This window comes from Bicyclus anynana, chromosome 13 (genome assembly GCF_947172395.1).
Source record: "Bicyclus anynana chromosome 13, ilBicAnyn1.1, whole genome shotgun sequence".
NCBI classification, from domain to species: Eukaryota; Metazoa; Arthropoda; class Insecta; order Lepidoptera; family Nymphalidae; genus Bicyclus; species Bicyclus anynana.
In genome coordinates, this window is record NC_069095.1 from 10,606,551 (window position 1) to 10,628,766 (window position 22,216).

The 22,216-nt window shown below is 37.8% G+C and overlaps 2 protein-coding genes across 3 annotated transcripts in view; one reads left to right on the forward strand and one right to left on the reverse strand.

Annotated features, from left to right (window-relative positions):
- Window positions 1-1,935: 1,935 nt before the first annotated feature.
- Window positions 1,936-18,608, forward strand: LOC112048112 (ionotropic receptor 25a). The gene is made up of 12 exons (XM_024085493.2): window positions 1,936-2,066; window positions 2,658-2,807; window positions 3,913-4,215; window positions 4,823-5,237; window positions 5,361-5,475; window positions 6,264-6,503; window positions 7,365-7,753; window positions 12,361-12,564; window positions 12,931-13,116; window positions 14,434-14,766; window positions 16,537-16,777; window positions 18,349-18,608. The coding sequence occupies exons 1-12, from the start codon at window positions 1,985-1,987 to the stop codon at window positions 18,460-18,462; spliced, it is 2,772 nt and encodes a 923-aa protein (XP_023941261.2). The 5' UTR covers window positions 1,936-1,984; the 3' UTR covers window positions 18,463-18,608.
- Window positions 18,609-18,700: 92 nt separating this feature from the next.
- Window positions 18,701-22,216, reverse strand: part of LOC112048097 (leucine zipper putative tumor suppressor 2 homolog) — a 144,956-nt gene continuing 141,440 nt past the window's right edge. For both annotated transcript variants that reach the window (XM_052885004.1, XM_052885005.1), the window contains 2 exons: window positions 21,054-21,273; window positions 18,701-20,575 (listed from right to left, as the gene is read on the reverse strand). In XM_052885004.1, coding sequence (XP_052740964.1) covers window positions 19,874-20,575; window positions 21,054-21,273 — 922 coding nt within the window. In that variant the 3' untranslated portion in view covers window positions 18,701-19,873. The remainder of the gene's footprint in view (window positions 20,576-21,053; window positions 21,274-22,216) is intronic.

Below are 22,216 nucleotides of genomic sequence, written 5' to 3' on the forward strand. Positions count from 1 at the left end.
GTGGCGTGCATAAGGTGTTTAACTAGGGTTTGCACTATAAGTAAATATTGGTATATTCCTTGTCCAACTGTGTTCAGTCAAACATAGGTTTGTATTGAGTCTTTGGGGTAGGCAGTACTTTTTTGCATTTATGAAGTGCAGGCCACTGGAGGGGAGGGCCCTGTATCTAAATTAGTTGGGAGGGCACAATAGACTAGATCAAATCCCGAAAAATCTCTTTAGTTTTAAATTTACTCTACCCTAACTTTCACCATAATGTATTCCTTTTATTACTTCTGTAATTTAATCTATTTCGATTTCAAATTCAACCAAATCGGTTCAGCATTATATATTGCAGCGTGAAGGAGTACCAAACATACGCGTATTGTTTTTTGCAACATTGAGTAACTGTTTACGTAACTGTTTTTTTTAAACAACAATTTATATTTTCTACCCATATTTATTACAAGCCTGGTTATAAAAAACTAGCTGACGGAGATAGTATATAGAATATAGCCCTTTAGCCTTCCTCGATAAATGTGATATCTAACACTGAAAAAACGTTTTAAATCGGACTAGAAGTTCCTGAGATTAGCGCGTTCAAACAAACTCTTCTACTTTGTAATATTAGTATAGATTATGAATAATTATGGGTCATCTTTTCCTGTTTCAGCCTATTAGTAAGATAAAATTTAAATGCAGTTCTCGTTAAAACTTGAAGTTCAAATGACTGATTAGCAGACGCCCGCGACATCGTCCGCGTGAAATTCAGTTTTTCATGAATCGCGCGGGAACCATTGATTTTTTTCGGAATAACAAGGAGCCTGTTGTTATTGTTATTCCATAGTCAACACGGAACCCTTATTTAATGTGTAGATGGGTGTTAGTACGTCGTGGTAACACTAGGTAACACCGGTGGCAACCACGCGTGGCATTCCGTAGCCCGTACATTGAACCTTTGCATGGTATAGTTAAACACAAAACAGGTAAATATTTCAGTATTCTCAGAAAATTATCTGCCCTGTTTTATAACACTTGGTGTGCGCTGACAGGTCGAAAACGGGGCTTGTAGATCATGTCCTAAACGTCCCCTGTGTAGTGTTGCCAGTTATATTATTGGCGATAGATTTCCACGTAACAATTGTATGAACGCACACATATCGAATTCTGAATATGAAATCTCATAAAACACTTTCCTGCGTCGAATCGTCCACCTTTCCCATTACAAAATTCTAAATTTCCACTCGTTTGACGCGGCTCGGGTGCGTGCACTGTGCGTTAGCCTACAGCTCGTGCGCATTAACTTGACACCCATACAGGGTGTAAGTAATGCGCACGAGTTATATAACATCAGTTGGATCCCTTGCTTGTTCATTTTTTTTTGAAAAGAATATTTGCCATATTTTCTAAATATGACCAATATTCCCATTTCCCTCCAATTAGTCGAGAAATACTGTGTTATTCGTGGTTACGACGTTAGACCAACGGGGCGGGGATCGAACCACCACCCCTCGGTGATGAGTCCGACCGCTCTTACCGTTAAGCTATTGAGGTCACGTGATCAAGTTGTCGATCGAATCTGTCATTCCCATACATTTTGTTAGTTTTCGAAGCGTTGGCGTTTGTAGAAAGAAATCGACGTGCCACTTGGCTAGAGGCCTTCTAAATCGCGATTATTATGACGTCTCAACCATAAAGATTCATTTCTCTTCCAATAGACAGTTACCGCTGAATAAATTGTGCCCATACGTTATTAGGTACCATTATTTACTGTTGATGTACACACGACCTATTTATTATGTGATGAGTGTAGGCAACTTCAATTACCGAGGGTGAATCAAGGCCGGACATTACCTTGGTTACTAGATAGTACAACATAAGTTTGAATCACTATCGCTATTCCAATATCTATCAGTACACCGTGGATCAGTTACCTGAGCTGAGTTATATGAGCATATTCAGTATAAAATGAACTGAAACACATTTAGTTAACAGGCGATAAGAAATGAAGCGATTACTGGCGATTTTTAGCGCGTTTTCCTTTATTTGCACCTCATTTTCGCAGACTACGCAAAATATTAACGTTTGTAAGTATAATCTACTATTATGAATGTTGCCATCTAAAAAAGTAATTTCTAATTTCTTTAGGTTCCTACGAAACCTGTTCTGTGTATCTGCTCTATAAGACTGCATAATTTCATTGCTTTTAAATACTAAATTGTAATCTTTTCATATATTGTAAACACTATTCTGCAGATAGATGTTCTACAGGTACTAATTACGGATTCGGCAATCATAAATGATACAGAAACTCACATAACTTCTTTGTTTGTAACCAACTTTGTACCTACTTAACACATTTTCTAGCTTAAAAATATAGATGGGAATACGGGGATGAAAAACACTTAAAGCCGGATTTATATTTGTCTGACGTATCGTGTCGTGACGCATCAGAACAGAATCGGTATCATACATTTTATACGGCAACGTTTGCTTATGTGTGTGACATGTCGTGATGGCTTCTGTTGTGCCGCTAGAATGTATGATACCGATTCTCTTGTGATGCGTGACACGACACGTCAGACAAATATAAACCCGGCGTTAATCTCCTTTAGGTAACGCATCCTTAGTAAAATATCTTTACCGTTTAGGAGTAAATATTTTTGTCAATGTTCTAGTACTCATCAATGAAGAAAACAATGCACTGGCTGAAAAGGCGTTTGAAGTTGCAAAGGAGTATGTAAGGCGCAATCCTAGTTTAGGCTTAGCGGTTGATCCAGTCATCGTCGTAGGCAATCGCACGGATGCTAAGGCATTTCTAGAAAATGGTAAGTTTCTCTTGGAGATTAAAATGGTTTTTGGCTAAAAAATTACGTACCTACCCACGAAAGTCAGTAATTTACCTATAATGCGACTGACGTCAGTAAATCTTTTTGTCGTAATGAATAAAAGATGATACCTTCGGATTGGCTTATCTGATCTTCATTGTACATAGCTAATAAAGTACCTAAGTAGTAAGGTAGCTAAAAAATCCGATTTCTAATCATGTGTTTGAGATTTATGATATGCCACAGACAAGAGACACAGTCACAGACGAAGTAATAATGGTCTCTACTGCCTCAATCGTCCCGTGGTTAGGTTAGGCTAGGTTAGACGTGGTTAACTCGGCCAAGATGCCTTAGCTCCGAAAGGGGCTGGAGGAAATCACCTGGGTAGCAAATTCCCCCGCGTTTTACTCGGGCAAGGAGGCCAAGTCTCAAGGCCAGTACCCCTACCCGACACTCTCGAGAGATGACCCCGTTGCTGCAGGCTCTCTTCTAGTCATCATTATCAACCCACATTCGGCTCACTGTTGAGCTCGAGTCTCCTCTCAGAATGAGAGGGGTTAGGCAAATGGTCCTCCGTGGCGCAGTGATATGGGCGGTGGATTTACAAAACGAAGGTACTGGGTTCGATACCCGGCTGGGTCGATTGAGATTTTCTTAATTAGTCCAGATCAGGCTGGTGGGAGGCTTCGGCTACCACTGGCTAGTACCACCTTAACGGCAAAAACGTACCACCAAGGGATTTAGCGTTCCGGTACGATGTCGTAGAAACCGAAAGGTGTGTGGATTTTCATCCTCCTCCTAATAAGTTAGCTCGCTTCCATCTTAGAATGCATCATCACTTCCCACCAGGTGAGATTGTAGCCAAGGCCTAACTTGTGAAGAATTTTAAAAAAAATGTCCACCACGCTGGCCCAATGCGGATTGGCAGACTTTACAGAGGGTTAAGAAAATTCTCTGGTATGCAGGTTTCCTCACGATGTTTTTCCTTCTCCGTTTAAGACACGTGATATTTAATTTCTTAAAATGCACACTACTGTAAAGTTGGAGGTCATATCCACTAGGCTATCTCGTTCTAGTAATACCTACAAATTATGTATTTCATTAGTTTGCAGAAAATACAACGACATGCTATCCGCCCAGAAAACCCCACATATCGTGTTAGATTTCACGATGACCGGAGTCGGATCGGAGACTATAAAGTCGTTCACCGCGGCGCTCGCTCTGCCAACAATTTCTGGATCTTTCGGCCAAACTGGGGACTTGCGACAGTGGCGCAGTCTAACCGCGAACCAAACGAGATTTCTCCTTCAAGTCATGCCCCCAGCGGATGTTCTACCTGAAGCAATAAGGGCTATTGTAACTAAGCAAGATATAACAAACGCTGCTATTATATTCGACGAGTTCTTTGGTTTGTATGATAAGATGTTTTATGGGTAACAACCCGGATACAGTCTTAAGTAATATATCATTGTTTGTAAGTTTATTTGTCTACGTTGACTGGCAGTCAACTGAGATTTACTTATAATTTCATAACCTTTCGATTGTTGTGATGTTAGTTAATTTTCGATAATATCGACACGACACATGCAATGTGAATATGACGTCAGTTTCAGACACGCAAAAGCTTCGTCTCTATTTATATTAAAACGAATATACAAAATTGGGAGTACCTAATTACTATTTCATTTAGAAAATAAGCTCTCCGGTAGGTCGAAGCTCTCCAAGAGATGAGAGAAAGACAATTACTGTTGACCAATAGTAGCAGTACAGTGGAAAATATCGCTATCTTTCGTTCGTTCGTTCAGGCGACGACGCAACGAAACTGGTACTGGAACAACTCCGCCGCTATTGGTCTATGATATTATGTCTTTTTTCTTTACGAGACACGTCATTGACGCATACTAGGATTACAGGAAAGTACCTGAGTACGAAGTACGAATTTTTTAAAAAATGCGTAAATTAGTCTCATACTATACCTGCATATACCGCATTAATTCACTATTATTTCATTGCAGTTATGGACCACAAGTACAAATCCTTGCTCCAGAACATTCCTACGCGCCACGTGATCACACCAGTAAAAAGCTTCAGCAAAGACGAAATAAAGACGCAACTAAGAAGTTTACGAGAATTAGATATAGTCAACTTCTTTGTTGTTGGAAGTTTGAGGACCATAAAGAATGTATTGGACGCTGCTAATGACAACCAGTATTTTGGGAGAAAAACTGCTTGGTTTGCTTTGTCTCTGGACAAAGGGGACATTAGTTGCGGTTGCAAAGACGCGACCATTGTCTACATGAAACCGACGCCCGACGCGAAAAGCAGAGAACGCTTAGCGAAAATAAAAACTACGTACAGCATGAATGGGGAGCCAGAAATTACCTCTGCGTTTTATTTCGATCTGTCTTTGAGAACGTTTTTAGCCATCAAGTAATGACCTCTACAGTTTTAGTGCTAGCGTACTTATTTCCGATTTAGTGCACGCGCGCTATGTAGGACGTCTAATTATAGCGTGGCACTTTCCATGGAGTTTACCGTTTCATGAATTTCCAGATCACTGCTGGACTCTGGCAAGTGGCCAAATGACATGAAATATATCAGTTGCGACGACTACGATGGCAAGAACACGCCTAACAGGACCTTGGATCTTAAAACCGCATTTCAAGAGGTAGCCTATGTACGACTATACCGAACTGGTTGTTGTGATGCAAATTCACAATAAATATTTAACCAAGTGGCCAGTGTCTTTGTAAAATTGAAGATACTTGACGTATGAATGCACTTTTTTATAGTTACAGATAGCAGTATACTTGTTTATTACCTACCTAATGATTAATAGAACAGGCAGGATACACTTGAACGTAGAAGTAGGAAAGTATAACCAGAGTTTAAAGCAGAGCGTTCGAGCTCTGGTTTCACACTGCCATAAGTTCTCTAGCAGGACACGGACTCAGGGCCGGCCCGTCCATACGGCAAACGGAGCAGTCGCTTCAGGCGCCAAATCCTAGAGAGCGCCTAAATGATAATCCTAGTCAACTGCGCCTAGTTTTCAATTGGTCACCCCAGAGTATGGTCGAGATTTTCGTGTTCTATTCTTACTTTACACTCATAATTTGGTATAGGTATCTACATATTATTAGGAGCAAACAGGAGAGGCGCCTTATTTTGATCTCGCTCCATTTTAAAATTTATTTCGGGCCGGCGCACGGACTCTAGGAACTTGCTTGACAAAGTGTTGCTCTATTCCTTTCAACCTGAGCCTTAGACCTCAGTTAATACCTAATATCAACGGTGAAAATAGTCCCCACCCGCAGTTGCTTAATGTCATGGCAATAGTATTTCTATACGCAAGCCCAATCAGAAAGTGCAAGCTTTAACATTTTATTCTAGGTACAGCCACAGCTAACCAGTCTGTTTTTATGAGGTTTTCGATTGACGTATTCCATCTTTCTGTAGATAAAAGAAACTCCAACATATGCTCCCTTTTACATACCCGAAGACGATCCGATGAACGGGCGAAGTTTTATGGAATTCAGCACAGACCTAACAGCAGTTACGATCAAAGACGGGGCATCCATAGGCAGCAAGTCCTTGGGATCATGGAAAGCTGGTCTCTTGAACCCCTTATCGCTGACCGATCCAGATAACATGAGCGATTACTCAGCTCAGTTGGTTTACAGAATTGTGACTGTCGAGGTAGGTAAATGAACTGCGTCGTTGTTTAAACTTCTGATAAAAACAATTTGGTTAGCTTAGTTACACTTGTGTAAACATTCGCGCGTTTATTAACGTTTTTAACTTTTGTCGTTCGCGATATCGTATTTTGTTTTTTTTAATGTTTATGTGTTTTTGACGACTTGTCTGACGCAGTTGGGATTGTCTTGATTATAACCTATAACCTTATAACCTAGAGCAAGAACTCTGGGAAATTTACATTGGAAATGGAATCTTTTTATTCCATTTTTCACATTATTTTTTACTATATTGTACTGTAGAATTGTACATACCTCATTTAACTAAGCTAACTCCCTATTATATGTGAATTCTTTCATCAGCAAAAAAGTACCTACCTACCCCCGAGCGTCTTACCGTTTCGCTATGCCCTGTCTATTCTATGTCAGTTGATAATTCAAAGAAATATGTATTTAGCAGTTAAGTAAATAGAGAAATACGTATTCCGGGTATTGAAGTATGATTTTGAATTGTAAACCTGAAACAAATTAATATTCATTGTTTCCGAATTTTTGTCAGATAGGTTATTGGAGGAGCCATGATAACCCTGTATATAATCTCTGCCTCCGATTCCGGAGTCCGGGTTTGAATCCGGTCCGGGACATGCACCTCGAACTTTTTAGTTCTGTGCATTATAAGAAATTAAATATCACGGTCTCAAATGGTGAAGGAAAACGTCATGAGGAAACCTGCATATCAGAGAATTTTCTTAATTCTCTGCGTGTGTGAAGTCTGCCAATCTGCATTGGGCCAGCGTGGTGGGTTGATAATGATGATGATGATGAGATTATTTGAACTTTTCATATCAATAGAGCTTCCTTCCAGCAACAACCTTTCATCATCAGAGACGATGACGCACCAAAAGGTTTCAAAGGTTATTGCATCGACCTGATAGAGGAGATTCGTCAAATAGTGAAATTTGACTACGAGATAACCTTGACTCCTGACGGAAACTTTGGCACTATGGACGAAAACGGCAACTGGAATGGGATAATAAAGGAATTGATTGAGAAACGAGCTGATATCGGCTTAACCTCATTATCAGTGATGGCGGAAAGGGAGAATGTGGTGGATTTCACCGTACCGTATTACGATTTAGTTGGGATTACCATATTGATGAAACTGCCGAGGACGCCGACGTCACTGTTCAAATTCCTGACAGTTTTAGAGAATGATGTCTGGCTGTCTATTTTGGCCGCATATTTCTTCACTAGGTAAGTTATTGGTTTATATGTTAGGGCGGGTGTTATGGCGTGGCGCATTTTGTGAAATTTAAATCGTACTTCCTAATAATATTATAATCGCGAAAGTTTGTATGAATGATTGTTACTCTTTAACGCAGCAACTACTGAACCCATTTGACTGAAATTTGGAATGAATATAGATTTTAAATGAATATGGATTTGGCATCTCTTAGGCCCCGGTAAAATCCATGGTTCCCTAGGGATGTGAAAAACTAAATTTCACGCGGACGAAGGCGCGGACGTCCGCTAGTTGCTAATAAAGTTAAAAGATTATTTAATCTCTTTTATTTCTCTTCTCTCTCTTTCTTCTCTTTACTTTTTAGCGTTTGAAATCGAAAGTAACAGTTGCGCTGCTTATACGCATGTCTTTTTACACTATGATGTAATGTAATATAAAACTTTTAGGCTAATAACGAGTTAATATGCGATGTAAACTTTGTAAATATTCCTGTATCGTTGATGTTTCTAAGGTTAAGCTATTTAAGCAAAAACTTAATTAAATGCTCGTAGCATCATACCACACATTCGCCGTCCGATAAACCTGCTTCTTCGAGGTTATACGTTAGTCGTTACCCTTTGATCATTGATTAATAGCTTCAACCAGGTTGAGTGTAGATATTATGACTTGATAATGTGACAATCATCGACGGGGATACTTGTTCAACTTGATAGTATGTAAGCAACAGACAGTAGAGTGCTTTAAAGATGCAAAAATGCACTGCCTAAAGACTCAATTACGTTGGACCACATAATACAAGGAAGTTTCCAATTTTTACTTATAGTACATAACGTGATAGCCCAGTGGATATGACCACTGCCTCCGCATCCGGAGGGTGTGGGTTCGACTCCGGTCCGGGGATGCACTTCCAACTTTTCAGATGTGTGCATTTTAAGAAAGTAAATATCACGTGTCTCAAACGGTGAAGGAAAACATCGTGAGGAAACCTGCATACCAGAGAATTATCTTAATACTCTGCGTGTGTGAAGTCTGCCAATCCGCATTGGGCCAGCGTGGTGGACTATTGGCCTAACCCCTCTCATTCTGAGAGGAGACTCGAGCACAGCAGTGAGCCGAATATGGGTTGATGACGACGACGACTTACAATTGCAGCTATTTTTGAGTAATTTTGCGCAGGTTATATTGTTGCTTCATATAGTGCTCGTGTCTAGTTTATGGTACCTTAGGTATCAGTTGACAGAAGAAGATGGTCGACTTCATATTAAAATTAAAATCATCGTTGGAGAAAATAAGTTCTTACAAGCTCGCTATAAGATACCAAATCTTATAGATACCGTCATGTTTCATTTAGTTCCTCCTTTATTTAAACTCTTAATTCGAAAATTACTTAAATATTCGATTGTACTATAAACTAGAAGACGCCCCGCAATTTCACCCGCTTATTTCCCGCACCCGTGGGAATACAGTCATGGTCTATGACACTCATAAATAACGTCGCTTTCTGGTAAACGAATTATCATAACTGGTTCAGTAGATCGCCTCCTACAAGTATAAAATTATCATTGCTACAACCTCACAAAAATTACCTCTTTATAATATTAGTTTAACTAATTATTTTACCTTTTAAGTTATTATATATAATATATAAGTTATTAATTCGTTTACGAGTAGATAAATTAAATACATTCACTTTTTTACATTCCATATTATTACGTTGCCTGATGTACCTACGCAACAAAATTCGTTTCAACATCTTTATTTTTACTAAAATTATTAAACTCAATTGAAAATAATTGTGAAATGATTAATTATTATTGTTAATTCCGTTCATTATTAATAAAGTGTGTTAAAAATAAGTGAAACCAACTATTAAAAACCGACAATACCTAACTAGGTATGCTAAGCACCCGTACAAAACATAACACTGTACATAACTACACAGTTAATTAAAGTTAGATAATATGTTAATTAGATGTCCAAATAGTCACGCAGTTGCGATCATGTCTTGTCAAAGGGAATTCTTATCACCACATAACCTACATGTCATAGGTGCCTATCCTGCTGGCATATTCACTAATCTGGTCTTTATTAACCACCTATTAAAATAAACATCAAATTACCTGATAAATGTCATCTACTTGTATGATATCCACGAAGGGTTGTCAGTAAGCACCGGATGACAGTTGTTACATAAAAATCTCAATTTTGTTTGTGTCAACTAACATACGTTAAAATTAGTATATTATTTTCATAAGCTATTAAAATGTTACACACACAGTTCTAAAATAAAACATAAAAAAAAAACAATTGCTTGTGGACTTTTCGTAAAGAACGATCATCAGCGTACAGGTGGTAGGTAGAAAGAAGTTAAATTAAGAGTTAATGAACTAATATAAATCAAAAACAAAAGAGGAGACAACATGCCGCCTTGTGGTATACCAGTATCCATCAAACACCAGTAGAAGTAAAATCATAATTCTTACCACCCACGTAGTTCCCGTTGCCACGGGAAAATTGTAATCCACTCTATTTTCTACATGGTAAATATGTAAAAAACTTCAGTTTTATATGACGTAACGAAGGCGAGAAAATTTAAAAAGAACGAATAAGAAATAAATTAAATAAGAAGAAGCTAAAACCAAATTCAGTTTTGTGGAATTTCAACAAATAAGTAGATAGTAAAGTACCTAAGTAATCATAAATCATTGTTGCAATTAGTTTCACATTTACAAATAAAAAATCTACCTTGTTTTATTAACAGTTTAAATCAATTTCTGAATCCCTCGATATAACAAAAAATGTGATAGTTTTACCAAAAGACTCAAGATATGTTGCAACTGGTTGCAACTTTGACGCAAATGAAGATTGGTTTTGGCCTTCGCTTAACAAATGCATCATGCAAACTAATAGCGATGGGTAGCAAGTTGCAATGCGTAACGCAATCCAAATTGGGTAAACTGAACTACCATTACAAGATGTAGATAGGTAGGTATATCATCAAGCTCACGGTACTTGGTATTAACATACTACTATACTAATATTATAAAGAGGTAGGTGTAGGGGGCAATCCGAGACTTGGTCGCTAACTATTGGCCTCATAAGAAGGCTCAGAGTCATACAGCGGGCGATGGAACGAGCTATCTTAGGAGTATCTCTGCGTGATCGAATCAGAAATGAGGAGATCCGCAGAAGAACCAAAGTCACCGACATAGCTCAACGAGTTGCGAAGCTGAAGTGGCAATGGGCGGGGCACATAGTTCGAAGAGCCGATGGACGTTGGGGTCCCAAAGTGCTGGAATGGCGACCCCGCACTAGTAAGCGCAGTGTTGGCCGACCCCCCACCAGGTGGACTGACGACATCAAGCGAGTCGCAGGGATTCGCTGGATGCAGGTGGCTCAGTATCGTGATGTTTGGAAGTCCCTACAAAAGGCCTATGTCCTGCAGTGGACGTCCATCGGCTGATATGATGATGATGATGATGAGGGGGCAATCTCTGGATCTTCTAAACCGATTTTGTAAATTTCAAGTATCAATATAAACCCACGTTATTTGTGAGTCTTATACACTGTATTTTATCCCCTTATTCCCACGGGAACGGAAAATACGCGGGTGTGACCTCAGACCTTATAATTATTTCAGAGCGTCTGCTCTGAAATAATTAGAATTAGTTTTATTTCAATGCAGTAGAACATAGCAAGTCGTATTTCTTAGGATTGTATTTAGCTGAAATTTATCAGGTTTAGTCATCTAAGCCTTTTTATCCGTTATTAATTGTATTAGGTATTTCATTAAGTATATTGCTTCGTATTCCATCTGTTTCAACCTGAAATACACTCTTACTTTCGGCATACTTTCTCAGATGCTTTTGGTCTTGACTGAAATGTATCATAATCATGTGCAATATTTATAAATCTACACTCTAGATTATATTTCTTTGTTTCATTTTCATTCTATTTGACTTCGTAAGTTTGCTTGTTCGTGGCTTGCTCTGACACAATATTGAGACTATAAACTTTGCCGATAACCGGCAACATAACAACCATTGTTTCAGACAGGTTGTTTATCTTTTATGAACTTTATACGTATCATATTAGAATTGAAATTTATTTGAATAGTGAACCGTAGGTAGGTATAAACTTTAGTTTTAAACTAAAAGCGTTAAATAACGTCGTTATCGTATTTTACGGTTTGGCTTAAAGCCAATATGTCGGTAGCGTGGATCGAAAATGTTCTTTGATCTAAAATGCCAGTTATGTATCAAAAAGTATTAGATTCTTAGTTAGATAAATTTTCGTATCTCAATTAGGTGATTAAGTAAAATTTACCTTCACATACAAAATCAAAATTCATTTATTTCAAGTGGGCTTAGCTTACAAGCATTTTTGAAAAGTCAAGATATTAGTAATTTTGTTTAACAGCCCATACAAATCTAACGATCATTATGGACCTATGACGCTGACCCTTTAAATCCCTGTAGCTCCGAAAGTAATAATCGCAGATACCCTGTTACTTTTAAAAAATTGCTTTATTATTAGCATACTCCTAATGTATTATATAATCCCTATTCAGAAGCCTTCAAACCTTTAAGTTAATAATATCACGATCTTAACGTTTCAGTTTCCTCATGTGGGTGTTCGACAAATGGAGTCCATACAGTTATCAAAATAATCGAGAGAAGTACAAAGATGATGAAGAGAAGCGAGAGTTTACGTTAAAAGAGTGTCTATGGTTTTGTATGACGTCACTTACTCCTCAAGGAGGAGGGGAGGCGCCGAAGAATCTCTCTGGACGTCTCCTGGCTGCTACATGGTGGCTTTTTGGGTAATACTCATTTTTCCGTTATTATTTCTAACCTTAAATTATTTCCGGTCAAACATTTTTCCAACACGTACTCGTTTTTTTTTTCATTTTAAATTTTTGATTTTGTCAAGTTGTCACAGCTATAGTTTATAATAACTCACTCCTTAAGGAATCATACTCGTAGTACCTATATTATAATAATAATTAAAATAATTGCAATTCTAAGGAATATTCTTTGTGAAAGTCTCATCTAAAAACATGTCAGTTACATCCTCTATTGTAACGTCAATAGTATATCGACTCAGAATTTAGAAAACAGTAGGCATAGACAAAAGTATTTTTTTATTTTTAATGTTATCTACTGGAATTTGGGAATGTTTTTTCCAGTTTTATCATCATAGCATCCTACACCGCTAACTTGGCTGCCTTCCTGACTGTGTCCCGACTGGACACACCTATAGAGTCATTGGATGACCTGTCAAAACAGTACAAAATACAGTACGCGCCGCTTAACGGATCTGCCGCTATGACGTATTTTGAAAGAATGGCTAACATTGAAGTGCGATTTTATGAGTAAGTATTGCACAAGACAGAGGTCAAATATCAATACTATACTCGTAAATATGTGTGACATCATTTTGGAGATCATTGTTATTTCAATAACTAAGATCATCAGGACTTGCATGTGTCATTCTTCGTTCCTATAAAAACAATCAATCATCCTTGCCATTTTTTCTAATTCTGATTTAAATTTTCAAATAGATTTGAAATTAAAACAAGATAACAAAATTTTAAGTGATAAGTTAAGTTTTAACATTAAAGTTAAGAGCGTTCGAGCGCGTGTAAGTCTGGATAAATTTACTCTGCTTGGTAAGAAAACCCAGGAAGAAAATTAAACGAAGACGAAGATGAAATTCTTCGTTTAATTCTTATAGACCTGAACTTTGATAATTAAAGATAATTTTATTGTATTAATACCAACTAACAAGTAAGTACCAATAGACAAAATGAAGCAGCTAGGAAAGTATATTAATTTTAACAATTCCAAACAGACTTTGTTGGATTTTCTTATGAACATCCATATTGTTCGAAGATGGAACGAACGGAATTGTTCGGGTCAGGTATCTCGATGACCGATAATATTGTGATAACGACTGATAAGAATTTATCTCGCGACTGTTTTTGTGTCATCGGCAAATATCTTGGGTATTTTAAGACTTGTCATTTGTTTAAAAAAATTACTTTGTTACATGTACCTACTTGCTTAAGAGAGTCGTTATATGGATGCAAATTCAGTATATTTTTAATTTTTTTTAAAATGTTGGAAAAGACTGTATTAGGAGTGGGTACGACAATAATCCAGCGAACCACGACCTCTCGGTGATGAGATCGGTCTCTGCTATTAACCTGGTGATGTTCTGTTTAAGGCTTTAAACAGATCACAGGGTTACACATGTTAGGAATACATCCCACAATTTGTCGTTTTGCCAATCTGGTGGAAGATGAAAGCATTTTGGTTGGTAGGTAGTTTCACTAGCGACCATTCTAGACTGCAGCATTGCTATATTCCGGCTTGTAGGAGAAGGTTGCTGGTGTAATTGCACATGAGGCTTAACACTATGTCCTTCGTTGAAGGGTGCAAAGCTGCGGATTGTACGACGTGACATGTATACTAGGCGATGGTATTCTATAGCCACATGAGTCAGCAACATGTGGCGATCATATCAAGGTCTAAACATTGGGAACAAAATTTCAAGCGGCTCTATAAAAAATAATTTTTTTTTTTTAATTGTAATTTTTAGCTTTTCCAACTCGAAAGATCACTGATCTCTGCTACGAGTATAACAATCTTGTTTCATCAATTACTATAAAAACACATTATTCATCCAGGATATGGAAGGAAATGAGTCTAAACGATAGCCTGAGTGACGTGGAACGCGCTAAATTGGCTGTTTGGGACTACCCTGTGTCGGACAAGTACAGTAAAATGTGGCAAGCTATGAAAGAGGCTGGTCTCCCCAACTCTATAGAGGAGGCTGTAGATAGAGTCCTAGAGTCCAAGAGCTCCAGTGAAGGGTTCGCATGGTTGGGAGATGCAACTGACGTCAGATACCATGTGCTTACAAGTTGTGACTTGCAAATGGTTGGCGATGAGTTCTCCAGGAAGCCGTACGCTATCGCAGTTCAACAGGGATCTCCTTTGAAAGACCAGTTTAATAATGCGTAAGTATTTCGTTTTATTTTTTCCTTCAAGGTTATGTTGAAATAATATATTTTGTCCAACTAAACAACATCTTTCTCAAATGCATTTTGTCTTTATATTATGTCCTAGTCTCATAGGGCATCTTAAGAATGCTCAAACACAGCGGGGGATAGAGCGAGCTATGTTCGGAGAATGTTTGCGTGATTGAATCAGAAATGAGGAGTTCCACAGTAGAACCAAGGTCACTGAAATAGTTTACTGCTGTGGAAGTTGGGAATAGCGACCCCGCATCGAAAAGCGTAGAGTTGATGAGCCCTCCACCAAGCCGCGGAATGCATGCGGCGGTGTTTGGAAGTCCTTACAAGATTCAACAGTGTGGACGTCTATCGGCTAAAAATGCTGAAACTTGGCTTTAACAGTGCGTAATAATTAGAAACTTCTTAGTAGATACACGGCCTGGATACTCGTATCATCACCATCATGTCAGCCGATGGACGTCCACTGCCGGACATAGGCCTTTTATTTTTGACTTCCAAACATCACAATACTGAGCGGCCTGCATCTAGCGAATACCTGAGACTCCCTTGATGTCGTCAGTCCTCCTGATGGGGGGTCAATCAACACTGCGCTTATACTAACACAGAAGCCGGAAGGGCATTTCACATCTTCGCTGTTCTTATTAGAAACGTCGATGCGTAACGTTTTGTGCGAGTTGACTGGACATCGACAACATAAGGATGTCAATTGGCAGGGCGTGTCGCTTTTCTGTCCCTTAAAATATCCGTAATAATTACTTGTTCTGCCGTGTGCATTGCTTTCTTGTTTGAAAACCCTGAGCATACTCCAGGTGCAATAATAAATGCGCATAATCCACAACGCGCGGTCAGCTGACCGACTGACATTCAACCGCGGTGCAAAATTAACACCAGTCTCTGAACCGCTATTGAAATTTAAATGAATTGTTCCGCTGATGCCAACATTAGTTACCGATAAATTACCTCGGCGAATGGTTACGTCAATTTGAAACGGCGTTTATATAAATTGCCTACGTTTACATATTTGATCATGTAAACTTTCATGTCAAGTTTAATTTTTATTATATCTACCTACTCATTTCTTTGATTAAGGATTCTCTTTGTTAACATTTGATAATCATTAAAGTTGTCAGTTGTCAATTTTGATATTCATTAGGTAGGTAGGTACATTATCTATCTAATTTTTAATGAATACGGTAGGTATTCATTACCTATTTATAATTCTTTGATAATATTTGTTTGATCTGTGCGAAGTGAAGAGAAAATAGACAAAATGTCGTCCAATGGCGTCGGAGCTGTCCCAGTCCCATCTCTTTCGTACCAACGCAATGAAAGATAGTGGCATTTCCGGTTGCACTGCCATTAGTTGAATTTTCGGTATTTTTCCTCACGAGATTATCTCGTTGGTCGCATGTTATCGCCACTGATTTGATCCAATTTTTAATTTTAAATAGAAGCTTGGTGGTTTTGATTTTTACTACACTAATCTAGCTAATGCTTAGTGACGATTGTGTAACTAGCTTAAAAGGAGTACGGGTTAATTTCGTTGTACCCTTGTATGGTTTCTGGTATAGAAAGCGTACCGCAAATAATTTGGCGGTAGGTATGTCTTCATACCATCGCTTCATCATCATAATATCAGCCGATGGACATCCTGTGCAGGACTTTTGTAATGACTTCCAAACATCAGAATCCTGAGCCGCCGGCATCTAGCGAATCTCTGCGCTACCATGACTAACAATACTTATTTCACAGCATACTACAGCTGCTGAACAAAAGAAAACTGGAGAAGCTAAAGGAGAATTGGTGGAACAACAATCCGAATGCTATCAAATGCGAGAAGCAAGATGATCAGTCAGATGGTATTTCCATACAGAATATTGGTGGGGTTTTCATAGTCATCTTCATGGGAATTGGCTTAGCTTGCATCACGTTGGGAGTCGAGTACTGGTGGTATAAGTGGAGGAAGCGACCTATTATTGGTGATGTTACCCAGGTAAATTTAATTAATGATTTTTTTGGCCGCCAACCCGTATTGCAGCTTGCGTGCTGGGCCCAAGTACCATATTACCTCTTCTACAAGAAGAAGCCTAGGCCATGTTGCGGGACGTTCAAATAGGCTGATGCTGACGCTGACGGGACGCTGACGCTGCCGTGACGCTAACGCTGACATGAAGCTGACGATGACGATGATAAATTATTTTTTAGGCCGCCACGCCGTATTGAGTCTTACCTCCAATCACCTCTTCTATATAGATGTAGCCCTGGCCCACTTGTGAGTTATGATGAAGTGTAGTTTTTTAAAACTAATAGTTGTTAAAAACTAGCTCCTATAGGAGAGCGTCACTTGGCAGTCTTGCAAATTACACGTTCAACGCCTTGCGTTCATAAAGGTGAGGTATATTTATCCTCATGTGCCTTTAATCAGAAATTAGCCTTGCTCTTTAGATCAAGACATAGCGAAGCAACCGGCGAGGCGAAGCTAGTTAGTATAATAAAATATAGGCACGTACCTAAAATGGTGCTGTATAATTTGATCATATTTGACAATGTAATTTGACTCATTTAGTAAAAGACTCGTAAGGGCTAGACCCTAGAGCCGTAAGGCAAATTAAAAAGTTCTATTGCAAAAGTATAGCTAAATAGTAATAAAAAAAAACAGGCGGTACAGTCACAGATCTTTGCCTATTGCATTGGGGACAATTCGAAATTAAGGAATTATTATTCTTTTATAACGAATTATGAAGAGAAGGAAATAGTTGTAAGTAGGTTGAAAGATTTTAGCTATTTTATATCAGAAAAGGATTATTAGATTTATTATTTCCTTACTTCTTACACATTTATTTCGGCTTATTTAATTTTAGCGCACAATAACAGTGTCTGTAATGGTATAAGGAAAAGAGTAAAGACTTAATACATTATTCAATTCAAGGTCGCGCGAATGATATCTCTCTCCTTTGCCGCGGACTAATTCCCTCTCTTTCTGAATGTCCGAACAGAAATCGAATAGTCAAGACGCCATCTTGAAGCTTTTGGCGGGAATTTTAGAAATAATACCCTTCTCTTTGTGTAGTAATATATAACTTTAAACTTTTCGTTAGATTTAACGAACGATCAAGGATATATATATATTTCAGTGCATAAAAAATATCTAATTAAATTATAGGATGGCGCCACTTTAGCATTAGGGTTAAAAACTTTGCTATGAATATATTAATAGACTACGTTGTAATTTATAAACATTTTTTATTTTTTTATTCTTTACAAGCCTTCGACTACAATCTCACCTGTGGCCACAGTAAGATTGCCCTCGACTACAATCTAACTTGATGGTAAGTGAAGATTCAATCTAAGATGGAAGCGGGCTAACTTGTTAGGAGTAGGATAAAGTACAGTCTCGGTTTCTACACGACATCGTACCAGAACGCTAAATAGCTTGGCGGTACGTCTTTCCGGTAGCGTGAGTAGGGTTTCAGCCTGATTAAGAAAACTCAATCAGCTCAGGCGGGGATCGAACCCAACACTACCTTCATCAAATTACCTATCATTTAATTACATTTTTTATAGGTCGAACCAGCAAAAACTGTGAAAAACCATACGGGTGTCGCAAATAAACATGGAGAAGGATTCACATTTCGTTCGAGGAACTTGGGTCTGGCTAATTTGAAACCTAAATTTTAAATTCTTTTTACTTATAAAAGATGTAGGTATTTTCGTGTGTTCAATTACTTTATACAAGTTATAAATCATAAATGATCTCAATTTATTTAAGGTAATATTAATTTAAATCTTTTTAATATTTTAAGCATATTTCATTAATGTACAGTGTGAAGTAGGTAATCTACGATCTCTTAATAAAAATAAATAAATACTTAAACAAAATGGTATTCTGTGTATCATTTCAATAAAAGACAATTAATGTGTATTTAAAACAATTATTATTATTAATAATAATATTATAGCTAGTAATATTTTTGTAAAAATATTATTATTTTTTCTTTATAAAGTAACTATGTTTTGTAATATTATGCTAGTTAATGTACAATAATTTAAGAGGGATATTTAAATAAATTGTCAGCTGAGTATTGTTCATATTAAGAGCCATTAATTAATAATCTATACTAATATTATGAAGCTGAAGAGTTTGTTTGTTTGTTTGCTTGAACGCGCTAATCTCAGGAACTACTGGTCCGATTTGAAAAATTCTTTCAGTGTTAGATAGCCCATTTATCAAGGCTATATATATTATTCCCGTATATTCCTACGGAAACGGGAACGGGAACGTTTCACGCGGGTGAAACCGCGCGACGTCAGCTAGTTGTATAATATGCCTATCAGAGAGTAAATTAGGCGATAATAATCATAATGTAGTAGGCCAACTACATAAAATTTAAATGAAATTTTAATTTTTACATAAAATGTGAAATGTCTTGAAAAAAAACTCCAGCCAAGCCAATAAAAGGACGCACAATTATGCAGAAAATTACACTTAAAAACTGGACAATTTTGCTTTGAAAGTTTTAATTATTGGTAAAGAAAATTATACCTGCAGGCCTTTAAATATAGTCCAATATTCAATAAAATTTCAAATTCACAGCACATACAACCTTAAGGATTGAGTTTAAGGTTGAATTTGCCAATGTGACTACTTGAATTGAGTGCCAAGAAGTTGTGTTTGGCACTCATTGAGTGGGGACGGTAATAGGAGATCGATGGGCCAAGCAGACTATTTTCAGTTATGTTATGTCAAAATTCTATGGCATTGTTAGGTGTATGATATTAAGCAAAATAAATAATAGAGAGCGTAAAATTAACCTAATAATTGAATTATACAACAATTAATTTAGTAAGTTTACTAATCTTCCATTAAGTATTGTTTGATCTAGATACATAAAAGCAACGCCATTTTTCTTTGATATCGGTTTTTGAATGGCAACAGACAGGCTTACAGAAAAAAGTAAAATTTAAGAAACAAAACATTTCCAGTTATATACTGACAACAATCCCGCACTAGGCAAGAACACGCTACAACTATTTACAAAAGCATTAGTAATATCTAAATAAATATTAAACTCTATAGAATTTGGTACATTTACAACTCTATGGTTTTGTGTTGGTTCAGATTCTTCATATTTTTATTGCACAATTCGAGTTCTAGCCTCAAACCGTCGATTTCAGCTTCCAAATTGCGCGATCGTTTAAACATTTGCACGTAATTCATCTGTAATTGTTTCTGGTATCTCAGTACTTTGTCCTTTTCCTCGGACCATTTTCTTCTTTCGTTGTTGAATTGGGTGTCTTTGTTTTCTATTTCGCATTTGAGTCTTTCCACCATGGCGCTGGCAGCGCACGGGTCCCCACAAGGATCTGGTAGTTCACCATTCAGTCTTTGCACTTCAGCGTCTTCTAAAGCACTGTCACTGGACGTCCAGTGATACTCATTAGTCTTGCAGACATCGTAAATCCCTCTCATAGTTCGTCCGCATTCGATACCTTCATATCCACTAAGAGATACATCGGATAGTTCCTGTCTGAGTTCCTTCACTTCGGTTTTTAGCTTCTCGATTTCGTTTTTACTGCTCTCTTTAGTTTTAGTTAGATCTGTGACGCTTTCCATCAAGTCTTTCGTTAGTCTGTCGACTTCTGCCTGCAACCTTTTCAATGATTTGTCTTTATCATCAGATTCGTGTCGTAGTCTTATCACTTCTTTGTCCTTCTTGTCGATAGCCTCTCTTAGTTGGCGGCAGTCGGCTTTCAGTGTCAGGTATTCGTGACCTTTGGCGGTTTGCTCGTTCTGAAAAAAAATAAAATAATATTAGAATTTAAAAGTACTAGATAGTTAAACATTTTTTTAAAATATTTTTCTCTAGATTTCTAGTATTGTTAAAAATACGTCAAACCTATTCCTTAACATGGTGGCGACAGAGGATATTTAGAAAACTGATTTTTCTTTTGCCCTAATTTTTTTAATTCTAGCTCAGTAGGTTTATTCATTTATCCAACCCAACACAAACAATTAACAAAAAGTAAGTAAATGTAGTTAAATAGCTAAAACAATTTAGCTTTCGCCATGGATAACTATGGTTACTGCAATGTTTACTTAGTAATTATTACTTTGCACAGTCCGAGAACTTGCTTGGAAGCCCTTGCAGAAGACCTATTCGCCCATTGGCTAATGACGAATAATTGAGCTATTCATGACTTTATTTAATCTTTTCAATTCTTTAACGTCGATTCAGTATGTTTTTCTTATTAATAATACTCTACCGTACCTGAGCATCTTTCAGCTGAGTCTTCAACAGAGCAATCTCCCCAGCTCTCTGACACAAACTCCACTCAGTGTCCTCTAGCCTCTGTCGTAGCAGCGCTCTATCTCTCCTTACTCTCGCGAGCTCCGCATCTCTCTCGTCTCTCGTCCGGCCACCATAGCTCTGCAGCATGAGGCGCGGCGCTCGGAGACGGACGTCGTGGCTGCGGAGTCGGTCAGCTGTACTGGAATTAGAAATATTAAGAATGATTTAAAAAAGGGTAAAATAAAAGGCAATAGTCACGCTCCTACTATAATTACTTTTTTTTTTTAGTCTCTCATTATTCCTGCAATCTGTCGTGAGACATTCAGCGGGATTTTAAGTATTTGAATTATGGTGTGTTTGGTGCGAAATCCAGTGATTTGCCCAAATATAATAATGTAGTGTCTATTTCATGACATCTTGTGGTGCTCGGTCTCGTGAGCCTTTTGAAAGTTGTACCGTACCAGCTCTTTTGTGTGAAGTGGGTTTCCGATACGACGCCATTTGTTTCTAAAAAATAGTTTAATTTCTAAAGAGTGGTGTGACAGGCCATTTGGGTTCCATAAAACTATTTGGGGCTGCTCGAATTTTGACACATGACTGTCATTAAATTTAAATTAAATTGGTGAGTAGATTTGTCACGGTGCATAATTGATTCATAATTTGATTAAACATATTTATTAGATTCTTCATATCATTTGGATTATCGGAAGATTCTTGGATATTTGAATATTTTTTTTTTTTTTTTTACTATAATTACTTAAGTACTGCAGCTATGTATGGAGTTCGGGAGGAAGCAGGTTTCAAAGATTTTGCAGGCTTTGGAAACCACGGGGCACGGACATAGGAAGTAAAAAAAGTGAGTGTCAGCTCCGACGCACGAATGAAGTGAACTCTTTTAGAACGATTGTCTATGTCGGTGTATGTAGCCCCGCAGTATACACTATGTACGCCTTCGCCTGAAAAGTGAAAGGTGCGCAACCGAGGAGCAGAAGGCCGCGGCGTGCGTACCGCCAACAGCGTGCACATGCGTGCGCAAAATAGGTTGCGCACAAAAAACGTAACGCTGTCATTCGTTCATCGAATTTTACTGCCCATATGTTTTTCATACCGGGGGCTATATATGAAAAATCGATTCCTTAGGA

Coding starts and splice junctions, on each gene's coding strand:
- LOC112048112 (XM_024085493.2), top strand. CDS start 1,985: ATGAAGCGATTACTGGCGATTTTTAGCGCGTTTTCCTTTATTTGCACC. Junction 2,067..2,657: donor TACGCAAAATATTAACGTTT/GTAAGTATAATC, acceptor TCAATGTTCTAG/TACTCATCAATGAAGAAAAC. Junction 12,565..12,930: donor GCTACATGGTGGCTTTTTGG/GTAATACTCATT, acceptor TGTTTTTTCCAG/TTTTATCATCATAGCATCCT.